General features: G+C 49.1%; 2 protein-coding genes across 2 annotated transcripts; one reads left to right on the top strand and one right to left on the bottom strand.

The window, feature by feature from the left end:
* Positions 1-3,308: 3,308 nt before the first annotated feature.
* LOC126529178 (neprilysin-4-like) lies at positions 3,309-5,428 on the bottom strand. The gene is made up of 2 exons (XM_050176777.2): positions 4,350-5,428; positions 3,309-3,705 (listed from the first exon to the last, which is right to left on the bottom strand). The coding sequence occupies exons 1-2, from the start codon at positions 5,426-5,428 to the stop codon at positions 3,309-3,311; spliced, it is 1,476 nt and encodes a 491-aa protein (XP_050032734.2).
* A 3,306-nt stretch (positions 5,429-8,734) lies between these two features.
* On the top strand, positions 8,735-14,663 carry LOC140216576 (uncharacterized). The gene is made up of 3 exons (XM_072286944.1): positions 8,735-9,015; positions 9,430-9,613; positions 9,854-14,663. The coding sequence occupies exons 1-3, from the start codon at positions 8,735-8,737 to the stop codon at positions 11,291-11,293; spliced, it is 1,905 nt and encodes a 634-aa protein (XP_072143045.1). The 3' UTR covers positions 11,294-14,663.
* Positions 14,664-17,939: the final 3,276 nt, after the last annotated feature.

Genomic DNA, 17,939 nt, shown 5'->3' with positions numbered 1-17,939 from the left:
TCCGTACAACCTTGCGGAAAGCCTTTCGCCCTCCTGTGCAAAACACCATCGAATAACCGAAAGCTCAATGGCGTCCTTTTAACTTTTTCTTAAATTTGTATTTACATACAAAACGATGTCATATCGCGATCGGCGGCCTGCCTAACTGGCCTGGTTTGCTATGGTGAGGTCTCCTGTCTCCTTGCTCACCCTGAAATGACTGGGACCTTCTCCTTAAATTTCTTTGTGCAGCATCCAAAGGACACGCGGAGCGCTGGGAGAAACAGGCCTCTTCATTAATCGACTACTCAGAACAATCAGGCAAGCCGACGTGGTCTAATAAGCGCCAGAGTTTAAGCGCCCAGACATGGTCTCGAAAAGACGCAGTCAACAAATCAACCAAAACTAAATCAATCAGAAGTAACATGATTGATTGACAGAATCGAGGGTGAACCGATCGCCACACGTACACACGCTCGGCCCAACAAGATCCCTGATCCGTCAAATTTTCTGCGGGATAAACAATTCCCTGGACGTCGCGCACTCATAGTGACTGTCAGTTTGGACTATTTCGGCAGGCCGACAGCACATGCTCGAGGTGCCATCGCGGTCATTCGCACGCAAAGGCTCCAGTCGCCAGCGCCGCTCGTCTTCGTGTTTCCACGTCCCCGACACAGCTCTCGGCCCGGTTCCTTCGATTCGATAGAGAGCGAATAGACACAAAAGAAAAAAAAAAGCACACCCGGTATACTTTCTTCGGGACAAAACATGATTGCTGCAGAATGACAAGGAAGAAATGACGTCGATGGATCGACCTAGGCGATTTGACAACTACGGCATGACTATAGTAAAATGAAGTTACTGAAGCGATGACGATGGTAAAACGCTCGGTGACGAGGACTGTTTGACGACGATGGCAAATAACGATGACAGGACCAAACTGGGATGTCAAAGTTAGAATTACCGTGGTGACACGATCACGACTGTATAACAACGGCGCACTGACCACGATGACATGAGAAAAATGTGAACACAATGAGATGACGACGGGCCTATGGGGATGACGGCGCGACAACAAACTGTATGAGACCTGCATGACGACGAAGACGCCACGATGATGACGTGACGAGTATATGATAACGGGCGCGGGATAGCGACTGCCTTACGAGGGATGCCTGAGTGACTGACTGAAGATGACTACGTGGCAATGGCGGCGTAATCGCGATTGATTCACGACACTATGATTACAATAGAATGACAAAGAAAGATCGACGTCAGTGGAACGATGGAGGCGTTATGACGAGGACGGCATGACGACAATGGGAGGACTTTACTGAAGCGATTGCGATGGCAAAGCGACCACGTGACGACGACGGCAGGACAATGGCATGACGACGACTACGTGATGACGATGACGTGACGACATCATGACGCCTGCATGATGAGAGTTAGATGACTAAGCTGCAATGACGACAATTAAACGACCTTTACGGCATCGCGGCGGCACTGTGACAGCGAATACACGCCGACCGTATGATGACGACGGCGTGAAAATGACGGCACGACAGGGGCCGGCTGACAAAGCAGGACTGACCGCAATGTAAGGACCTCGACGGCATCACAACCACGAGCACATACTTAGACATAGAAGTTGTGACGACGGCGATATGACGAGAGTCAGATCACGAATGTGGAATGACGGCGGTAGACCGATCACGACGGAGATAGATATCTAGATAGGCTGAAAACGAGTGAAGTAAGAAAAGAAAGCTAATCGCAATAATAAATATAATAGGCTTTATTAAACGTTGTGCTTTTCAATTGGTTTTACTCCCTTTCCACCTTATTTACCATCAACACCATCAGTAAATGACATGAAGGCATCAAATTATCCTCACCTTTGAAATTTGGTCTTCACTCGGGCACGAAATCCACTTCAATGTTAAACGCGATAACTCGGCGTAGAAGGTGTGACGACGACGGTATGAGAAGAGTAAGGCCACGAAGCTTGAATGAAGACGATGGACCGACCACGATGGCATTAACCACCAACATTTGCCTAGCGGTTCAAGCAGGTAGGCAACGTAGGGCACTGGATCGACAAAAAAGGCTAGATAGATAGATAGATAGATAGATAGATAGATAGATAGATAGATAGATAGATAGATAGATAGATAGATAGATAGATAGATAGATAGATAGATAGATAGATAGATAGATAGATAGGCTAACACGACCAAAGTAGGCAAAGAAAGCTAATCACATTAAAAAATATAACCTGCGGTGAACGGTGCGCTTTTCACGTGGTTTCACTCACTTTCCACCATGCTGACCATCAACACGGGCATTAACTGGCATGAATGTAAGTAATAATCCTAAGCTTTGAGATCTATTCATCACTCGGGCGCGAACTCTACATCAAACGTTTAATCGAACGTTTAATACATTGGATAAGTTGGTACGACAAAAGAACGCTACGCTTTCTGTGCAGTTTGTTTTCATTCGTCTTGAGAAGCGCCAAAGAGTGCTGCGAGAACCGCAGTCGAGCTGCAAGAGAATTTACCAAAAACAAGGTTTTATTCACTGAACTCTGTGCGCGGCAGTACTAGAGAAATGATACGAATTATTTGGCTCGGGAAGCAGTTCAAACCTGTCAAATATTAGCTTGTTTCAAGCCTTCCGTAAGTGTGCACCAAGTGCCCTTCAGCCAACTGCAGAATATGCAATGGTGCAGGGCAGACGGGCATTGAAAACACACGCTAGGCAGCCGCGAATTACCAAAAAGAATCTTGTGAAATAAACAAATTTCCTTTTAAGCACAGCCAAGAAATACATTGGACATTGTCTTCGAAAACACGTTCATGAATCCGGCTTCACAAACAAAAACAAAGAAAGGTGCAAACAGCGCGCAAACGCGGTAGATGACGTCAGTGTTTTTCGACGTCTGAAACACCTAGATGGCCACATTGTTGTTAACTAAACGTAAAATTTTCAAATACAAAAGAAGTCAGAGAGCTGAAGAACGGGCAATAAGAAGAAAGCAAAAACAAAAAAGCGCCAAAAACGTCATGAAACTTCCAAACAAAACACGTCAGTATTTTAGAGTGCGTCGTACTCCAGAACAAGGAACGTAGACGAAGTGCCAGTTGCACTGCTGACGCCCTCATGCAAAGAGCGCCATCGCTTTGCAAAAGACGGCGAGCACATTTCAAGGCATTGCAAGGTCCAGGCAAGAGGTATATTGTCTGACACTGATAAACATATTGTATACGTTCACACTTGTGGCGTGGTGAACATCGCGCGTGATTTGGGTCCGTTCCAGCCCCCACTTATCGGGTGAAGAATGTGCACTTCTTCTTGGGATTCATTTTTGATCCGTACGGGCATTGAAAAGCCTGCGCGAATGCCTCCGAATTGCTGACAGCCTTGTTGCAGTCGACCGTCTGCGGACCCACGGCTCCGGGAAGGCTGCACGTCATGTAGCACAAACTCATGAAGAACACCTGATCGCCCGAGAGATTCCGGGAAATACCCTGCGGACTGTCGTCGTCGCTTTCGCTGATGGAACGCCTGTACGCTGCGTAGGCCACTTCTAGCGCGGGAATCTCGGGAAAGACGCTGGTCCTGGAGCCGGGTCGGGTGTGATAGGTGGGAGAGTCGGCGACGGGAGCCTCCTCTGCAGTCGCCAGGCAGCCGTCCCGGTCTTCGAAGGCTCGAGAAGCGGCGCTGTAAAGAAGAGTACTGTAATCTTTGATAGTTATAACAAAACTGAGGTGCGGTGTTAATAGCGCACTAAGTAAAACAGAACATTTTAGATTGCCATTGTGATTAATAAGTAAGCACTTTCGCATCCGTTTAGCGGAACAAATTCTGGTAGAAAACATCCAGTTTTGAATATTGTGGATGCAGCGATGCGCTTTCATATAAGTTTTACAACGTGAAGTTCGTATAGTGTTTGGGTGGCTTCACTCTGTAAAATTTCCCAGCTATTTCAAAATGCAGTCGGGCGTACTTGAGAGCATATCGCGATATCAAAGTTCTTCAGTCATCTATCAGTTCAGAAACTAGCTCTTCCAGTTCGATTATCAATATAAGCGAACATCCGTCTATTATTACAGGCAAATAGATCTCCTGACTCATTCTAGAAATTTCTTCGCACAATTACCTACAAAGGCTAGTTTAGTTCGAACAACCGTGTCATGGCCAACGACGGCGCATTACCATAAGCTGTAACTTGGCGAAGTAGCAAAAATAATGGGTTGATTATGTCTATCATATTACGAAAGTAGTCTATCTGTGTTGTTCTGGAATAACCGCCCATATAAAAGTGGAAATCATCACGTTCGCAAAACTAGGATAAAGAAGCTTACTGGGACAAAAAGGAGTCGCCGAAAGTGCCGTTTGGATGCCACCGCAGCCCCTGTTTGTCCAGGGACGCGACGAGATTCACCGCCATGGAGAATCCGAGTCCTCCGTAGAACATAGCTTTTGTCCCGTCAGGGTAGTACAGAGGCGGAGTAATTGCACCCACAGCTACCTTGACTGCGCCACTTGCAGCATCGTATAAGAGGTACGGCAGTTCGTAGTTGACCGCGTAGCTCAAGACGTCGATATTCGCACTCGTATGGTACGTATCAGCGGCAGACCGACTCGACTGGATCCAATATTCTGCAAACGGCAATTCGGCGCTCGGAAAAGCCGCGTACATGCGGTCAAGTGCCTCGTTCTCCAGGAAATGCTCTGGGGGCCACAGCTGCAGGCGTGTCGAAGCCAGCTTCACGGCAGCAAGTTGTCGGTTCTCGGCATCCAGCCAGTGTGTGGCGTTGACCAAAGCGCTGGCGGTTGCAACCAGGTGGTCGAAGTTTGCAGAGATGACGGCGCGTTCCTGTCTTGAGAAACGCGACACAGAGGTGAGAGCAACCACCAGGAGTCGGTAGGCGGTCTCGACAAAGCGTTCGCAGAAGTATGGCCGGTAAAGTATGACGCCTTGGTCGTACCGGTACTTCAGCAGCTGCAAATCCACTGCCGGTGCCAGGAGCTGCACGCAAGACCACGCAATCAGGGACAGCAGCTGGGTGTCCGTGTACGACGCCATCACGGCCGCCATGGTCTGGAAGAAGTTTTTGTCGGCTATGAGAACGTGGTCGTATGATTCCATCTCAGGCTGAAGCTCTAATTGCTTTAATGCGCGTAGCCATTGCTTCGAGTCCAGAGGCGGAGTGTAGAATCTAATCTTGGCGATTGGCACCAGTAGTTGTTGGACTGCAAGTGGACGCACGGCGAATAGGAGCCTTCTAAAGACGTCCCCTTCCAACACCATGGTTGTCTCTATGAGCGTCTGGTTTATCGTCGCGTCCTTGTCATAGCTTCCCTTGAGGATGTAGAAGAACGCAGCCCAGTACTTGGCGTATCCGCCGGTATTTTTGATCGTGAGATGATGCTGGTACATTAGCGGTATAAGTGGGCCTGGATCTAAAGTCAAACGCCAATTCGGTGCGGGTCCCAAGCGCTGTAGTCTCAATTGAAAGAAGAGTGAAACCTGCCACTTGAACGCGAGTGTTATGAGTACATCGAGGGCACTGGTGTCACTTGACTCTGGCTCTTCCGGCCACGACAGTCTACACTCCTTTAGGAACTTCCAGAAGATATCCACGTTGGAGCCGTATTGTTTACTGTCACCCATGCATGTGGCGTACATGACTAGCGGCTTTTGGCCAACCCGAATTACCTTGGCGCCTTCTCTAAGAATATTTTGGAACCGTGGGAACCAAGATTTCCGTACGTCATCCATGACTGAGTTAGAGTGCTCAAGGTACCCCTTTGGTGGGGACCAAGCGGAACAGACGTAAGCCCCGAAGTTTTCACAGGGATCGAGGCGGCTATTTAGTTTATCGGAAAGGCGCCAGGCGTGATTGCGGCAATCGTTGGTCTTGCAGTACGGCTTTGTCGGAGCAGTTTCATGCTCTCGTCTGAACAGGATGACGACGGCGGCTGTCACGGTTGTCACTATGAAAATTAAGATGGCCATCAGGAGGATTTGCTGCTTTGTGATAGGTACCCCTGCTACTCTGACCACTATCCGTGAACCGCGCTTCCCCTGTAAAATGAAGCATGAAAGAAATATCTCACTCAATCCCGATACCAAAATTACGTGCTGAGAAAAAGTGTGGGCGCGTTATGTTACCAGAGAGAAGGCACATGCGCTTTTCAATTTATTTTTGCTTTCTTTACGTGAATATTCCGCAGCTGCCATTGGGGCATGAATGTAATCAGGTAAACATTGATAATGGTGCAGGCCAGTGATTGTTCTCACCTTTCATTATGTACATTTTCATGCTTTTGCTGAGGAACCAAAGCATGTCTTATATTGTAAAATACGCTGGCGAGGTTACTCATAAAAACCAGGCATAGGCGTTGACACTACTTGCTATTTTTAGCTCGCTATTCGCCTTCGCTGTGACAGAAATATGTGCCGCTATGGTGAAGAGGATAGAGTTGTCCTGCAAGGATCTATAGGCAGGAATTTCAGTCCTTGCATGCGGCAGCGGTATTTTGCCAGCGATTTGTGGTACGAGCCAGCGAACTGTAGCCATAGCGCTGAGCCTCTGCTTGTCGTATGCTTACAGCCAGTGTTTGCTCGACTCAGCTGTCGCGTCAGCAAACCAGAAGTAGCTGTGCTGTTCGCGGTGACATAATGGAGACTGGGGTCGAGATTGAGGTGCAGTAGCACCAACGCTGTGATTTCAGCCGTTATAGTTTGGCACGACGTGCTTGATTATGCACTCCCAACTTCGAGCACTTCCAGGTAGTGCGTAGCACGCGCTGTGGTGCTATTCACACAAGCATCCTCACTCGGAGGTATTTTAGGCACCGGATTGAGAAAAAAAAACGACATTTCGTTACAGCGAGCCCCGCTGGAGCAGTCGGTATACTAGTCCTCGCAATTATGACAGCGGCCGCTGAAGTTGCACAGTGTGGAGCGAAGTCCGAATAAAATTAGGCTGTCCCGCGATCGCCATGCTCGAAAGCATTTTCGGTCGTCCTTCCGTGCATACGTGCCTCAAAGAAAGAACATCGACGGATCCCGTACACTGTGGTAATTGATGTAAGCAAAGAATTGTATGCGGTTTATTTATTTATTTAGTTATTCATTTTTTTTACTTATTTATTTATTTCATTACCCTCAGGGTCCGAGGGCATTACACGGCATTGCTTTGATTGACGATAATTTGCGGTGATGTTGGCGGCGAGTGCGTAATTTCTTCAGTGTTTAGACCAATACCAGAGTGGTGAGTTGATGTTGCACGTTACCCTGCGTGCGGCGCTGCTCTTTGTCTGCGTATTCCACAGAATACACAGGGAGACGTGTTTGCTTGATACGTTGTTGCGCGTCATTGTATATAATGCCTGAGAGGACTGATCATTATCATTGCTTCACATCGCACATCGCATCGTGGCAGAAGTGGTAAAGGGTATTATAGAGCTGCGCGTAATTCGAACAATATAATTGCATGTATGCATTCTGTGCATAGATTCGGTGTCTGCACCGCGTTTCGCTGCGTAGCGAAGACGCTCCTGATACGCGCGACCATTCTTTCGGGCCTGGGTGTCCTCGAAGCTGAGTGCATGCTTTGGAGCCATTTTGCTGGCGCGTGTTTACCTGCTCCTTCTGCATTCCGGGCGGGCATGCTGTCGAGACGCTTAAGACGCCAGCTCCGAGGGCTCTCTTCAGGCTATGGTCGATTGTAATGTTTACACTATTAGAGCACAGAACGCGACCTCCACTGCTGAGCACCTGCATTTCCGTCGCACAGGAAAGCAAGCACAGCACATGCCATACGCACAAACTGTTCAACGCTGCCGCAGCGGTGCCACTCGGGATTCGCGGAGGCGAGCGCCATTTGTTAGTGTTTCAAGAAACCCAGCGGCAAGCAAGGCAAGACCATCACAGCAACGCCCGGAAAATCGCTAAAAGAGGCAAAGAAAGCTTCGCTTTACAAAGACAAAAAATGAACGTGACGGTGAGACAAGGCATCGGGTTATGTAGGGAGCTGTAGCAATACCAACATACATCGTTGAATCTCAAAGTCTGCGTCACCTCCGCCGCGGGTCGGCCCGGCATTGCCCTATTGTGATGCTCTTTCTTTCTACGCGCGGAACGGTAGCGGGGAAAGTAGCCATTAACAGCTTCGCTGCAGAGGTTAATTAATTCACGTCCCCAAAGGTTTCACTAAACGTCCTCCGTTGGGCTTCTTTTTCGCGATTTTGCTTCCCACACCTTATCAGTTGTCGGAAAGCATAACCCCCTAATCTAGCTGGTGGCGGCAAGTACCTTTACAAAGGCTGTCACCACCCTAAAACAGAGCTTGCACGTAGGTTCCCTAGACATGCGCGGGGGCTAGTGCCATCTGGTAGCGTTGCATGAAACCCAGCGGCATGAGTGGCAAGGCGCTCACAGTAGCAGCGCCCGAAAAGTCCTGAGAAGAGGCAGAAAAAAGCTTCGCTTTGAAAAATACAGCTCAGGATTCGCAACTCAGCGACTCCCATGATATGTCGCACATTGCAACGACTATATCTGACACCTTTTCGATTGCCAGAGGTCGCACGCTGACAGCTGAGCCTGTGCATTACGGCGTGGACGCGGAAAAAAAACAGCTCGCTCACGTGTTCCGAGTCCCAGATCGAAGACTTGCTTCCTCGTCGCCTGGCCCGCTGCTCTGCACTGCGTTCTCTGGTCAACGTCCTCAGACCTTGAATGAAGGACGAGTACGAAGGTTCGCGCTGGGACCCCGAGTATTGCGTCGACGACTTTCCCGATTGTCCGCTTCTCGAGGCCGCGTCGATGGGCACCGCCAGAGTGACCGTAGAGCCGGAGCGTGTCCTCGCCTTAACCGTACCAGGCGGAAGCTTTGCACTGCGGACTTCGGCCGTCAGGGTTGTGTCGGCTGCTTCCTTGTTCGATGTGGAAGATGCCGCATCGGCTGTGATCGACCGAGCGCCGGCAGCAGACTCTAGTGCCTGTGTCGGCTGCGAGGTGTGGCGTTCTCTCGGAGGAGGCTGGCCATCGGCTTCGGCGACTGCTCGAGCTTTTGTTGGACGCCCATCGGTGGTTCCTGGTTCTACCGAAAAAGGTGCTTCCGTCGTAGAAGCGATGCCCCGTTTGCGCGTGCCATGTTGGGTGCTACCGTCCTGTTGTTCCTGAGGTGCGGTGATGTTGGGTGTAGTGGGTTGGACGGCGTCGTAAAACGACAGTCTTCGCTTACTTTTAGGAGGTTCTGTAGTATAGTGTCGCCCCTGTCAGATCTCTGTGTCATCGCACATGTATGTTTTGTAGTTGTTTAACTAGATGGCGCACCCCCCTTCTGTCATGTGACAAGCTTGGACCAATCGGGAGGTGTCGTCTAGCATGTGAAGCCTTTATAAGTAATAAACGGCCGTGGGTCGGTCGAGTCTTCGTTCCGGTTTTCAGCGGGAGCAGTTAGCTCCGTGTCTCCTTTACTGCGCCGGCGCTAGCCGCGCGTTCGCCCGTCGGGGCCCCCCGCTTGCCTGCCGCTGCCGACACAACATCTTTTGGCGACGAGGATGGGATTCCCGCAGCGGTTCCGACCGAAGCCCCGGGACACCAACGAGCTTCGTAAGTGAAGCGACCCTTCCCGTGTCCGCACGGCAGGCAAACGCCGCCGACGCACTCGGCGTCGCGAGGCTTCCGAGCCTAGGCCTACTCGCCCCTTTGTTCTTGCCCCATTCCTGCGGCGAGCTCCGGCTTGCCTCCTGCACGCTACCCGGCATGGCTTTTACTGCGAACCTTCCCGTTTTTCTTGAAGTGCCCGGCCCACCGTTAATCCCTTGGTATCGCTGGAAAAAAATTTTTCAGGCCCACCTCGAAGCGGCCGGCGGTGGCGACTGGACGGACGCGCGACGAGCGTCCGCGCTCGTCAGCGCTCTCGGGCGTGAGGGACAACGGAAGTACTTCGCAGACGAGGAGCAGGAAGCAGCAAGGCAGTTAACCGGCGCAGCGTCACCGTCAAGTGAAGCAGCAAGGCAGTCGACCGGCGCAGCGTCAACGTCAAGTGATGCGGTCCCGCCAGCGTCAGAGTTTCCGAGACTCTTGGAGCGGCTTGACCGGCTGTTCGCCGCGTCAACAAATGTCCTGGCGGAACGGCACGAATTCACCAGTCGGAAGCAGTTCGACGGAGAAGGATTCCTGGAATTCGTGACCGCATTGAAGGAGAAGGCGGTACAATGCAACTTCGGCACAACCTATGGCGAGCGCGTCCGAGACCAAATCATACATGGGGTAGCGAACGTCAGCGTTCGCGAAAAGTTGCTGGCTCACGGCGAAACCCTGACCTTGGACAAGGCAGAGGAAATTGGACGCTCGTTAGAAGCCCTACATCGAGCGAACCGCGCGTTCGGCTCGGAGGAAATACAAAGAATTGAGGCAGCTCAACTTGGCGCTCCATCGACGAGCCAAGATGGCCGACGTAGTCCGGGAGGCCATGACGATGGCCGACTTCTTCTGGGAAGCCGCCAAGATGGCCGACGTAGTGCAGGAGGCCATGAAGATGGCAGACTTCTTCCGAGGAGCCGCCAAGATGGCCGCCGTCTTCCAAGAAGCCGCCCAGATGATCGACATTTTCCGCGAGGCTCCTCCGGGACCCGCAATGAAGCACAGGATGCGAAGGACCCTAATTTCGAGCATAGTTCATGCGACCGGTGTGGCAGTACGAAGCATGTTGCAACGTACAGGAATTGCCCCGCAAGGAACCGGCGGTGCAACGCCTGCCACACGTTGGGTCATTTTGCATCAGTATGCCGAAAAACCCGTACTGTCCAGCACGTCTCTTCCGCAGAGACGCGGTCTTCGTCAACTTCCGCAGGACAGCCGTCCGCGTCTGTCTTGACGGTGAGCACCTTGGAAGCTAAAAGGGATTTACAAGTCCCGGTCGTGGTTAACGACGTCGCCATGCGGCTGCTCGTGGACACAGGCGCGTCTGTCTCATTGATGACTGCCGAGGATTTTGAAAAGCACTTTGGTCGACAGCACAGACTGTCAAAAGCAGCAGTGGACTTGAGGAATTTCTCCAAGCAACGCATCGACATTCAAGGCCTTTTCCAAGCCACTGTCCAGTTTCTTCAAAGGTCGTGCTCAGTCACGTTCCATGTAACGTCCACAGGAACATCACTGCTGGGTCTTGACGCCATCCAGCGCTTGGGGATACAAATCGACGGTACTTCGCTGACATGCTGCCTGGCTACGCTTCCTCCAGTACAGAGCCCCACAGGCTACCCCTGGCTCTCCGTGACCAGGTGACAAATGAACTGCGGCGTCTCGAGGACTGCGACGTCATCGAGCGCGTCGAGGCTTCTGAATGGGTGTCTCCACTCGTCGTGGTGCGCAAAAAGGATGGAGCCATCCGGCTCTGTGTTGACCTCCGGGAACCGAATAAGGCAATTGTCATTGATGGGTATCCTTTGCCGCACGTGGAAGAATTATTGCAAATGTTTCATGGTGCCACATATTTTTCTAAGCTGGATCTAGCATCTGCTTACCACCAGCTGTTACTGGAAGAAGGTAGTAGAGATCTCACCACATTCATAACTCATGAAGGCTTATTCAGGTTCAAGCGTGTCTGTTTTGGCTTGGCATCCGCGCCAGCAGTGTTTCAGAAAATGATGTCACAAATCTTGCAGAATTGTAAGAATGTTGTCTGTTACCTTGATGACATTTTGGTATGGGGTCAGACGAAACCTGAGCATGATGCTAATTTAAGAGAAGTCTTGCTTTGCATTTCAAACAGTGGTATGAAACTGAATGAAAAATGTGTCTTCTCTGTGAGAGAACTGACTTTTCTGGGCCATAAAATTTCAGCTGAAGGCATTTCGCCTACAGAGAGCAAGGTAAAGGCAATCCTGAATGCACCTGTTCCTACAGATATTAAGTCATTGCAATCCTTCTTAGGATTAGCTGGTTACTATGCCAAGTTCATTGATCATTATGCAGAACTTGTAGAACCGCTTCGCCTCATGCTCAGGCAAGGGCAAAATTTTGCTTGGTCTGATGATGCACAACGTAGCTTCAATCAGTTGAAAGCTCATCTTACATGTTCCCCTGTCATTAAGATTTTCAACCCTGAATTGCCTGTGGTAGTCACGACTGATGCATCTGATGTTGGTGTTGGTGCTGTGTTACAGCAACCGTATGGTTCCAAGCTAGAAACTGTAGCTTTTGCATCTAGAACTTTGTCTGTAGCTGAACGAAAGTATTCTGTAGGAGAGCGTGAAGCGCTAGCATGTCTGTTCGCATGTGAAAAATGGCATGTTTACCTCTGGGGTAGACGGTTCACTCTTCGAACTGACCATCAAGCAGTAGTTGCATTACTGTCCGCTGGCGACTCAGGTCGTCGACCTCTTCGCATTTCAAGATGGTCAGCCAGGCTCCTGTATTACAACTTTCAGATTGAATATTGCAAAGGATCAGAAAATCTAGTAGCTGATGCCTTGTCTAGACTTCCAGTAAAAGATTCCCAGAATGTAGTTCAGGAGGAAGAAATAGTATCCTTAGTCACATCAGTCGTTGACAAGGAAACGGTGCAACTTGCAACGAGTACAGATGAGACGCTTCAGAAGGTCAGTAAATGCCTAGCAGAAGGTTGGCCTTCTAAGAAAGCCATAGACAATGCTTTAATAGCTTACTTTCATGTAAATGAAGAATTGTCCTTTGTAGACGGATTACTCATGCGTGGTGATCGTGTGGTAATACCCAGTGTCCTAATGCCTACATTTCTACAGCTGGCACATGAAAATCATCAGGGCATAGTACGTACTAAGCAGCTTCTTCGTGAACGCTATTGGTGGCCCCAGATGGATAGCACTGTTGAACAGTATGTAAAGCATTGTCATGTATGTAAGCTGGCAGACAAGTCTGCAAAGCCTCATGTAGCTCCACTGCAGCCAGTCGAATGGCCGAACGGGCCTTGGCAGAAATTGGGAATGGACATTATTGGCCCATTAAACATGTCCTACCCTAGGTATCTAGTCACCCTTGTTGATTACTACTCAAAGTGGCCAGAAGTACTTGGTACTAATTCCATCTCCACAGATGATGTCATTAAGCTTCTTGATTGGGCTTTCAGCCGTGAAGGATTGCCAGACTCTATAGTTACAGACAATGGTCCACAGTTTGTCTCAAAACAATTCAAAGATTACCTAAAGGAAAAAGGAATCGCTCATTTTTTCTCCTCCAACTATTATCCTCAGGGAAATGGTCAAATAGAAAGGTTCAACAGAGTCATTAAGGAACACCTGCAGGTAGCAAGGCTTGAAGGTCGAGATGCTTCGAAAAGCATTTCAGAATTCTTGGGTTCTTATAGGATTACGCCACATGCTACAACGGGTCTCTCCCCAGCTTTCCTACTTCATGGTCGTCAACCCCGTTCAAAGGTAGATATTAGCAACTTCAGGTTGCCTAAGCACACAGCGGTTCAGAACAGTAAAGTTCGCGAGAGAGTCTCGCAGAAACAGCAGCAAACTAAACAGTATGTAGACAAACTGAGAGGTGCTCAGGCAACTCGTATCAAGATGGGAGACACCGTCAAAGTAAAACTTGCCAAGAAAAGATTTTTTAAGTACAGTACGCCTCGTACAGTTAAAGCCCAGGTAGGACCATCCTCTTTTGTACTCAGTGATGGGAAGACGTGGAATGCCTCTAAGTTAACCACAGTAGTAGATAATTCAAAACATAGTACATTGTCCACAACGGATAAAGATTTTTTGTACTCGTATTCAAACCTGGATAGTCATTCCGATGACTCGTCTGGCATGACATCGTCCTTTCATAGGCATCACTTAAGTAGTGCATCTGACTGTATTGCTTCAGAGGCTACACAGTCAGCAATCATTTCTGATTCCGTGGGGGAATCGGTAGCATCCCAGGACTTGTTGGGACTTCGAGAGGAGCTTCCTGGGCAACCCTGTCCAGCTTTGCGCGACAACCACATTCAATTTTCCAACCAGGGGGAGGGAAATAGTAGTGGGACGACTGGGTCTTTAAAGTCGACCGAAACGCGTCGCAACCCCCAAAGTTCTTCTGAGGTACGCACGCGTCCTCATCGTGTCAAAAAACGGCCTCCGTGGCTTGACGATTATGTTTCTTGAATGTAGAGCGTTTTGCCGTCTTCGAAATGCCACGGCTAGGGGCCTCGCTGTGACATTTGGGAGGCACTTCACATTTTTTCGTTCACACAGGTAAAATGTGTTCCTTGTTGCGGTGCAGTGAGTTTTGTGCCGTGTTCCGTGTTGGACTTTGTTTGAGTGACTGCCCATATTTTGGTGCCCAAGACTGGTGCGCGTGTATGTGAACTTGGGCGGGGATGGATTGAATTTGTGGACTTAAGTGTGTGCTTTGTGTGCAACTGGTGCGCGTGTGTGAACATGGGGGGGAATGAACTGAAATTGTTTTGGACTTAAGTGCGCGTCTTGTGTGCGCGTTTCAATGTATGCTCGCTTTGTTTCCAGGGGGGGATGATGTAGTATAGTGTCGCCCCCTGTCAGATCTCTGTGTCATCGCACATGTATGTTTTGTAGTTGTTTAACTAGATGGCGCACCCCCCTTCTGTCATGTGACAAGCTTGGACCAATCGGGAGGTGTCGTCTAGCATGTGAAGCCTTTATAAGTAATAAACGGCCGTGGGTCGGTCGAGTCTTCGTTCCGGTTTTCAGCGGGAGCAGTTAGCTCCGTGTCTCCTTTACTGCGCCGGCGCTAGCCGCGCGTTCGCCCGTCGGGGCCCCCCGCTTGTGGCGCTTGTCGCGCGTCTCGGTAGAGCTGAATCCAACGGGGCGTCCGCGGTAGCTCTTTGATTGGGATAGCTCGGACACTGGCGGGTCCCTTCAAGCTCGCCAGAGGAAATGGAGCTCCGAGAAGCTTCGGGTCCATTGGAGCTCGCGGAGTTTCTTCGAGCACGACGCCTCCTCTTGCTCTTATCGGCTTGATGCTGAGAGCTCGGAAGCATCTCTTATTTGCTTGCTGTGGTCGCAAATCGCAGAGCCCAAGATGTGCAATCCGAAACGCCGTTACCCTGCTTCTTCTTCTTCTGGTATAGTTCGAAACAAGCTCGTGACATTCGCAACGAACCAATGGGACCGGTTCTCGCAGGCGACGCTAGCGCCGCCTGGATTCTAATGGTAACTCCACTGATAACAACAAATTTTCACTTAATAATATTAGATGATCCTTTCAATATTATTCACTTATTGTCTCAATTTAGAAACGCAAAGCGACGTCTGGTTATTTTTAGTTGTTTGAAAAGTGAAATGTGTGTTTCCATGTTGGCGCCACGCCAACGTTTGGGACGCGAAACACACCACATGCCACGGGCTTGCTCGTAGCTTGAATGACGCATGGCGTGAACAGAAATATTGTGATGGTTATGTTCCGCTGTTGCGGCCCATACCCGTATGTCATTAGAATGGGGTGACGGAAAGGCGCGTAAACTGAATAATTATTAAAATTGTCAAAAGAAATGTGCAAACGAAAAGAAGCAGGAACGAGGAATATATTACACAATTAACCCGTTAAAACGTCAGTGCTCCAAGTGTTGTAGTGGCGAACAATGTCCAGGAATTCTGGACATTTCTCTCCGCAACTTCGCGCAATGAGCATGTGTAATTGAATGGGGAAAATTATAAGAAAACTTATATTTCAAAATATCGGCCGACGATCAAAAAGCTTCAACCTACTATTTCGAGAGGGTAGTTCCTTCTAGCATCAGTGGTGCGTTCAAGCAGTGTTTTAGTCAGGTATGGGCGGTCAAGTCACAGGACCGGAGGAAAGATTTTCGCACCCTCCCGCCAGAGGGCACATTGATTTGAAGAAGCGCTTAATTTAAATCGTACGACGATTCATTAAAAAATTAAATTATGGGGTTTTACGTGCCAAAACCACTTTCTGATTATGAGACACGCCGTAGTGGAGGACTCCGGAAATTTTGACCACCTGGGGTTCTTTAACGTGCACCTAAACCTAAGCACACGGGTGTTTTCGCATTTCGCCCCCACCGAAATGCGGCCGCCGTGGCCGGGATTCGATCCCGCGACCTCGTGCTCAGCAGCCCAACACCATAGCCACTGAGCAACCACGGGGGGCGACGATTCATTAGATGCCGTTGGAACAACAATGGTAGGGGGAGTGTATGCAGTCTGTCTGCACGCACCGGTGTTTGAGAGGCAGCCAGGACAGATATATCTATCTATATATATATTATGCGTGCGCACGTCTGAAGTGTGCATGTGTATGGTTGTGTATATATATGTGTATGTATATGTTGTGTGTATGTACGCGGGCGCGAGTGCCTTGGTGTTTTGTATTTCCACGTGCGCGAACCACGGTATCCGTATGCGCATGCGTGAATTTGCGTGTGCATGCGCATTATTGCATGTGCGCGTGCTCTTGCGTGCTTGAGGTGCATGCGTGGACGAGTGTCAATGTGTAAGTGTGCGAACGTGTGTTCGTGCTTCAGCATGCATGTGTGCGATCAAATCGGTGCTTGTTTGTGTGCGCATGGATTTCTGTGCGTGCGCACTGTATGTGTGTGCGTGAGAGGGAGAAAGATAGAGAAAGAGCGCGTGCGTATGTTTCGGCCAAAGTGTAACTCCTCGGCGTTACCGCCAGGTTTGAAACCCCAACGAAGGAAGTGATTTGTTTATTTGATGTGCGAGGAGAATCAACATGGAATGTCCTTGATGAGAATGTCAATAAAACTGGATATTTTCTCTGTCACTGTTCCATTGTTGGAAACGACAGGGCGGCCGCGATTGTTTGTTTTGGGTATTTGGGGTAGTAAGTGCAAACGGCCGGGGCCAGAGTTCCGCGTGTTAAAGGCTTTGAACGTCGCATCGTTTATCTTCTCTGCCGTGAGCAGAGTGGTGAGGGCGTCCTTTATGTCTCTTTCAAATTACTTTGTCGGGTTACTCGGGAGTTCTGTGTCAAAATTGGAGTTGGCCAACTGACGGAAACTTTCGGCTATGTAATGACTCCGGTCAAGTACCACCACTGCGCCACCTTTGTCCGCTGGCTTATTTACAATTCTTTGATCCTCACTGTAAACAGAAAAACACCCAGATGGGCATTTTTGGCTTGTCCTCTAGCGCATTCCCTTTTGTACATGTTTCTACTCTCATTTAAGGGAGTGCAATAATACTCCCATTTAGATGAGAGTGTTTCCAGTGTACATCAGGAGCAATCAGCTGTACCATTTTACTCCCGCTTGCAGAAATTCGAAGAGGTACAATGGGAGTTTTATTATTTCCATTGGGGAGCATTTGCGGTGGAATCGAGGAGTTTTTTTGGTGTCAATTTAAGAGTAAATAGGTGGAAATAAAGGCATTGTAGTTTACTCCCCCCCTATCCCCCCCCCCGTTTTTTGGGCAGTAAATGGGAGCAATTTTTACATCCGAAATAAACCCCTCCAAAGCTTTTACTCACTGCTGGAAGCTCGAAACTCAGTCCCGTGAAAATGCAAGCCATTGAATTGCATTCCCAAGAGACTGCATTTTGAGCACTTAAAAGTGGTTAAAAGCTTTGGAGGGCTTTGTTTCGGGCTGTTCAGACGCCAGGGTAGAAACCTCTTGGAGTTCTTGTGCACTATGAAAGATTACATGCAAAGCAAGCACTGACAAAAGATTTTATTAGAAATATCACATTTTATATATTGCAGTCCTGCAGTTCTTTCCAACAATGAGTACAAATGGTGACTAGACAGTTTGTACATGTTTAGAACAGTATTTTTAAAGATACAGGTAATGTACAAAAATTCCAGTGGCCAGGAGACTGTCTCGCACAATAAAATAATAATTATGACAAACCTATGGCTCAAACATAAGAAACCTGAACTTATCACATATTTACCACAGCATTTACCACAAATATATACTTCTACCTAGTGAGTAGAAAGCTTGCACAA

This window comes from Dermacentor andersoni, chromosome 3 (genome assembly GCF_023375885.2).
Source record: "Dermacentor andersoni chromosome 3, qqDerAnde1_hic_scaffold, whole genome shotgun sequence".
In the NCBI taxonomy this organism is placed as follows: Eukaryota; Metazoa; Arthropoda; class Arachnida; order Ixodida; family Ixodidae; genus Dermacentor; species Dermacentor andersoni.
The sequence above is the reverse complement of the archived record's forward strand: the minus strand, read 5'-3'. Positions and strand labels throughout refer to the sequence as shown.

Bases quoted from the DNA above. Each gene is read 5' to 3' on its own strand.
- LOC126529178 (XM_050176777.2), bottom strand. From the start codon at position 5,428: ATGTACCAGCATCATCTCACGATCAAAAATACCGGCGGATACGCCAAG. The intron at 3,706-4,349 runs GTAAGCTTCTTT...TCTTCTTTACAG, and splicing joins GGCGACTCCTTTTTGTCCCA to CGCCGCTTCTCGAGCCTTCG.
- LOC140216576 (XM_072286944.1), top strand. From the start codon at position 8,735: ATGAAGGACGAGTACGAAGGTTCGCGCTGGGACCCCGAGTATTGCGTC. The intron at 9,016-9,429 runs GTGGCGTTCTCT...GGGTCGGTCGAG, and splicing joins GCCTGTGTCGGCTGCGAGGT to TCTTCGTTCCGGTTTTCAGC. The intron at 9,614-9,853 runs GTAAGTGAAGCG...AAAATTTTTCAG, and splicing joins CCGGGACACCAACGAGCTTC to GCCCACCTCGAAGCGGCCGG.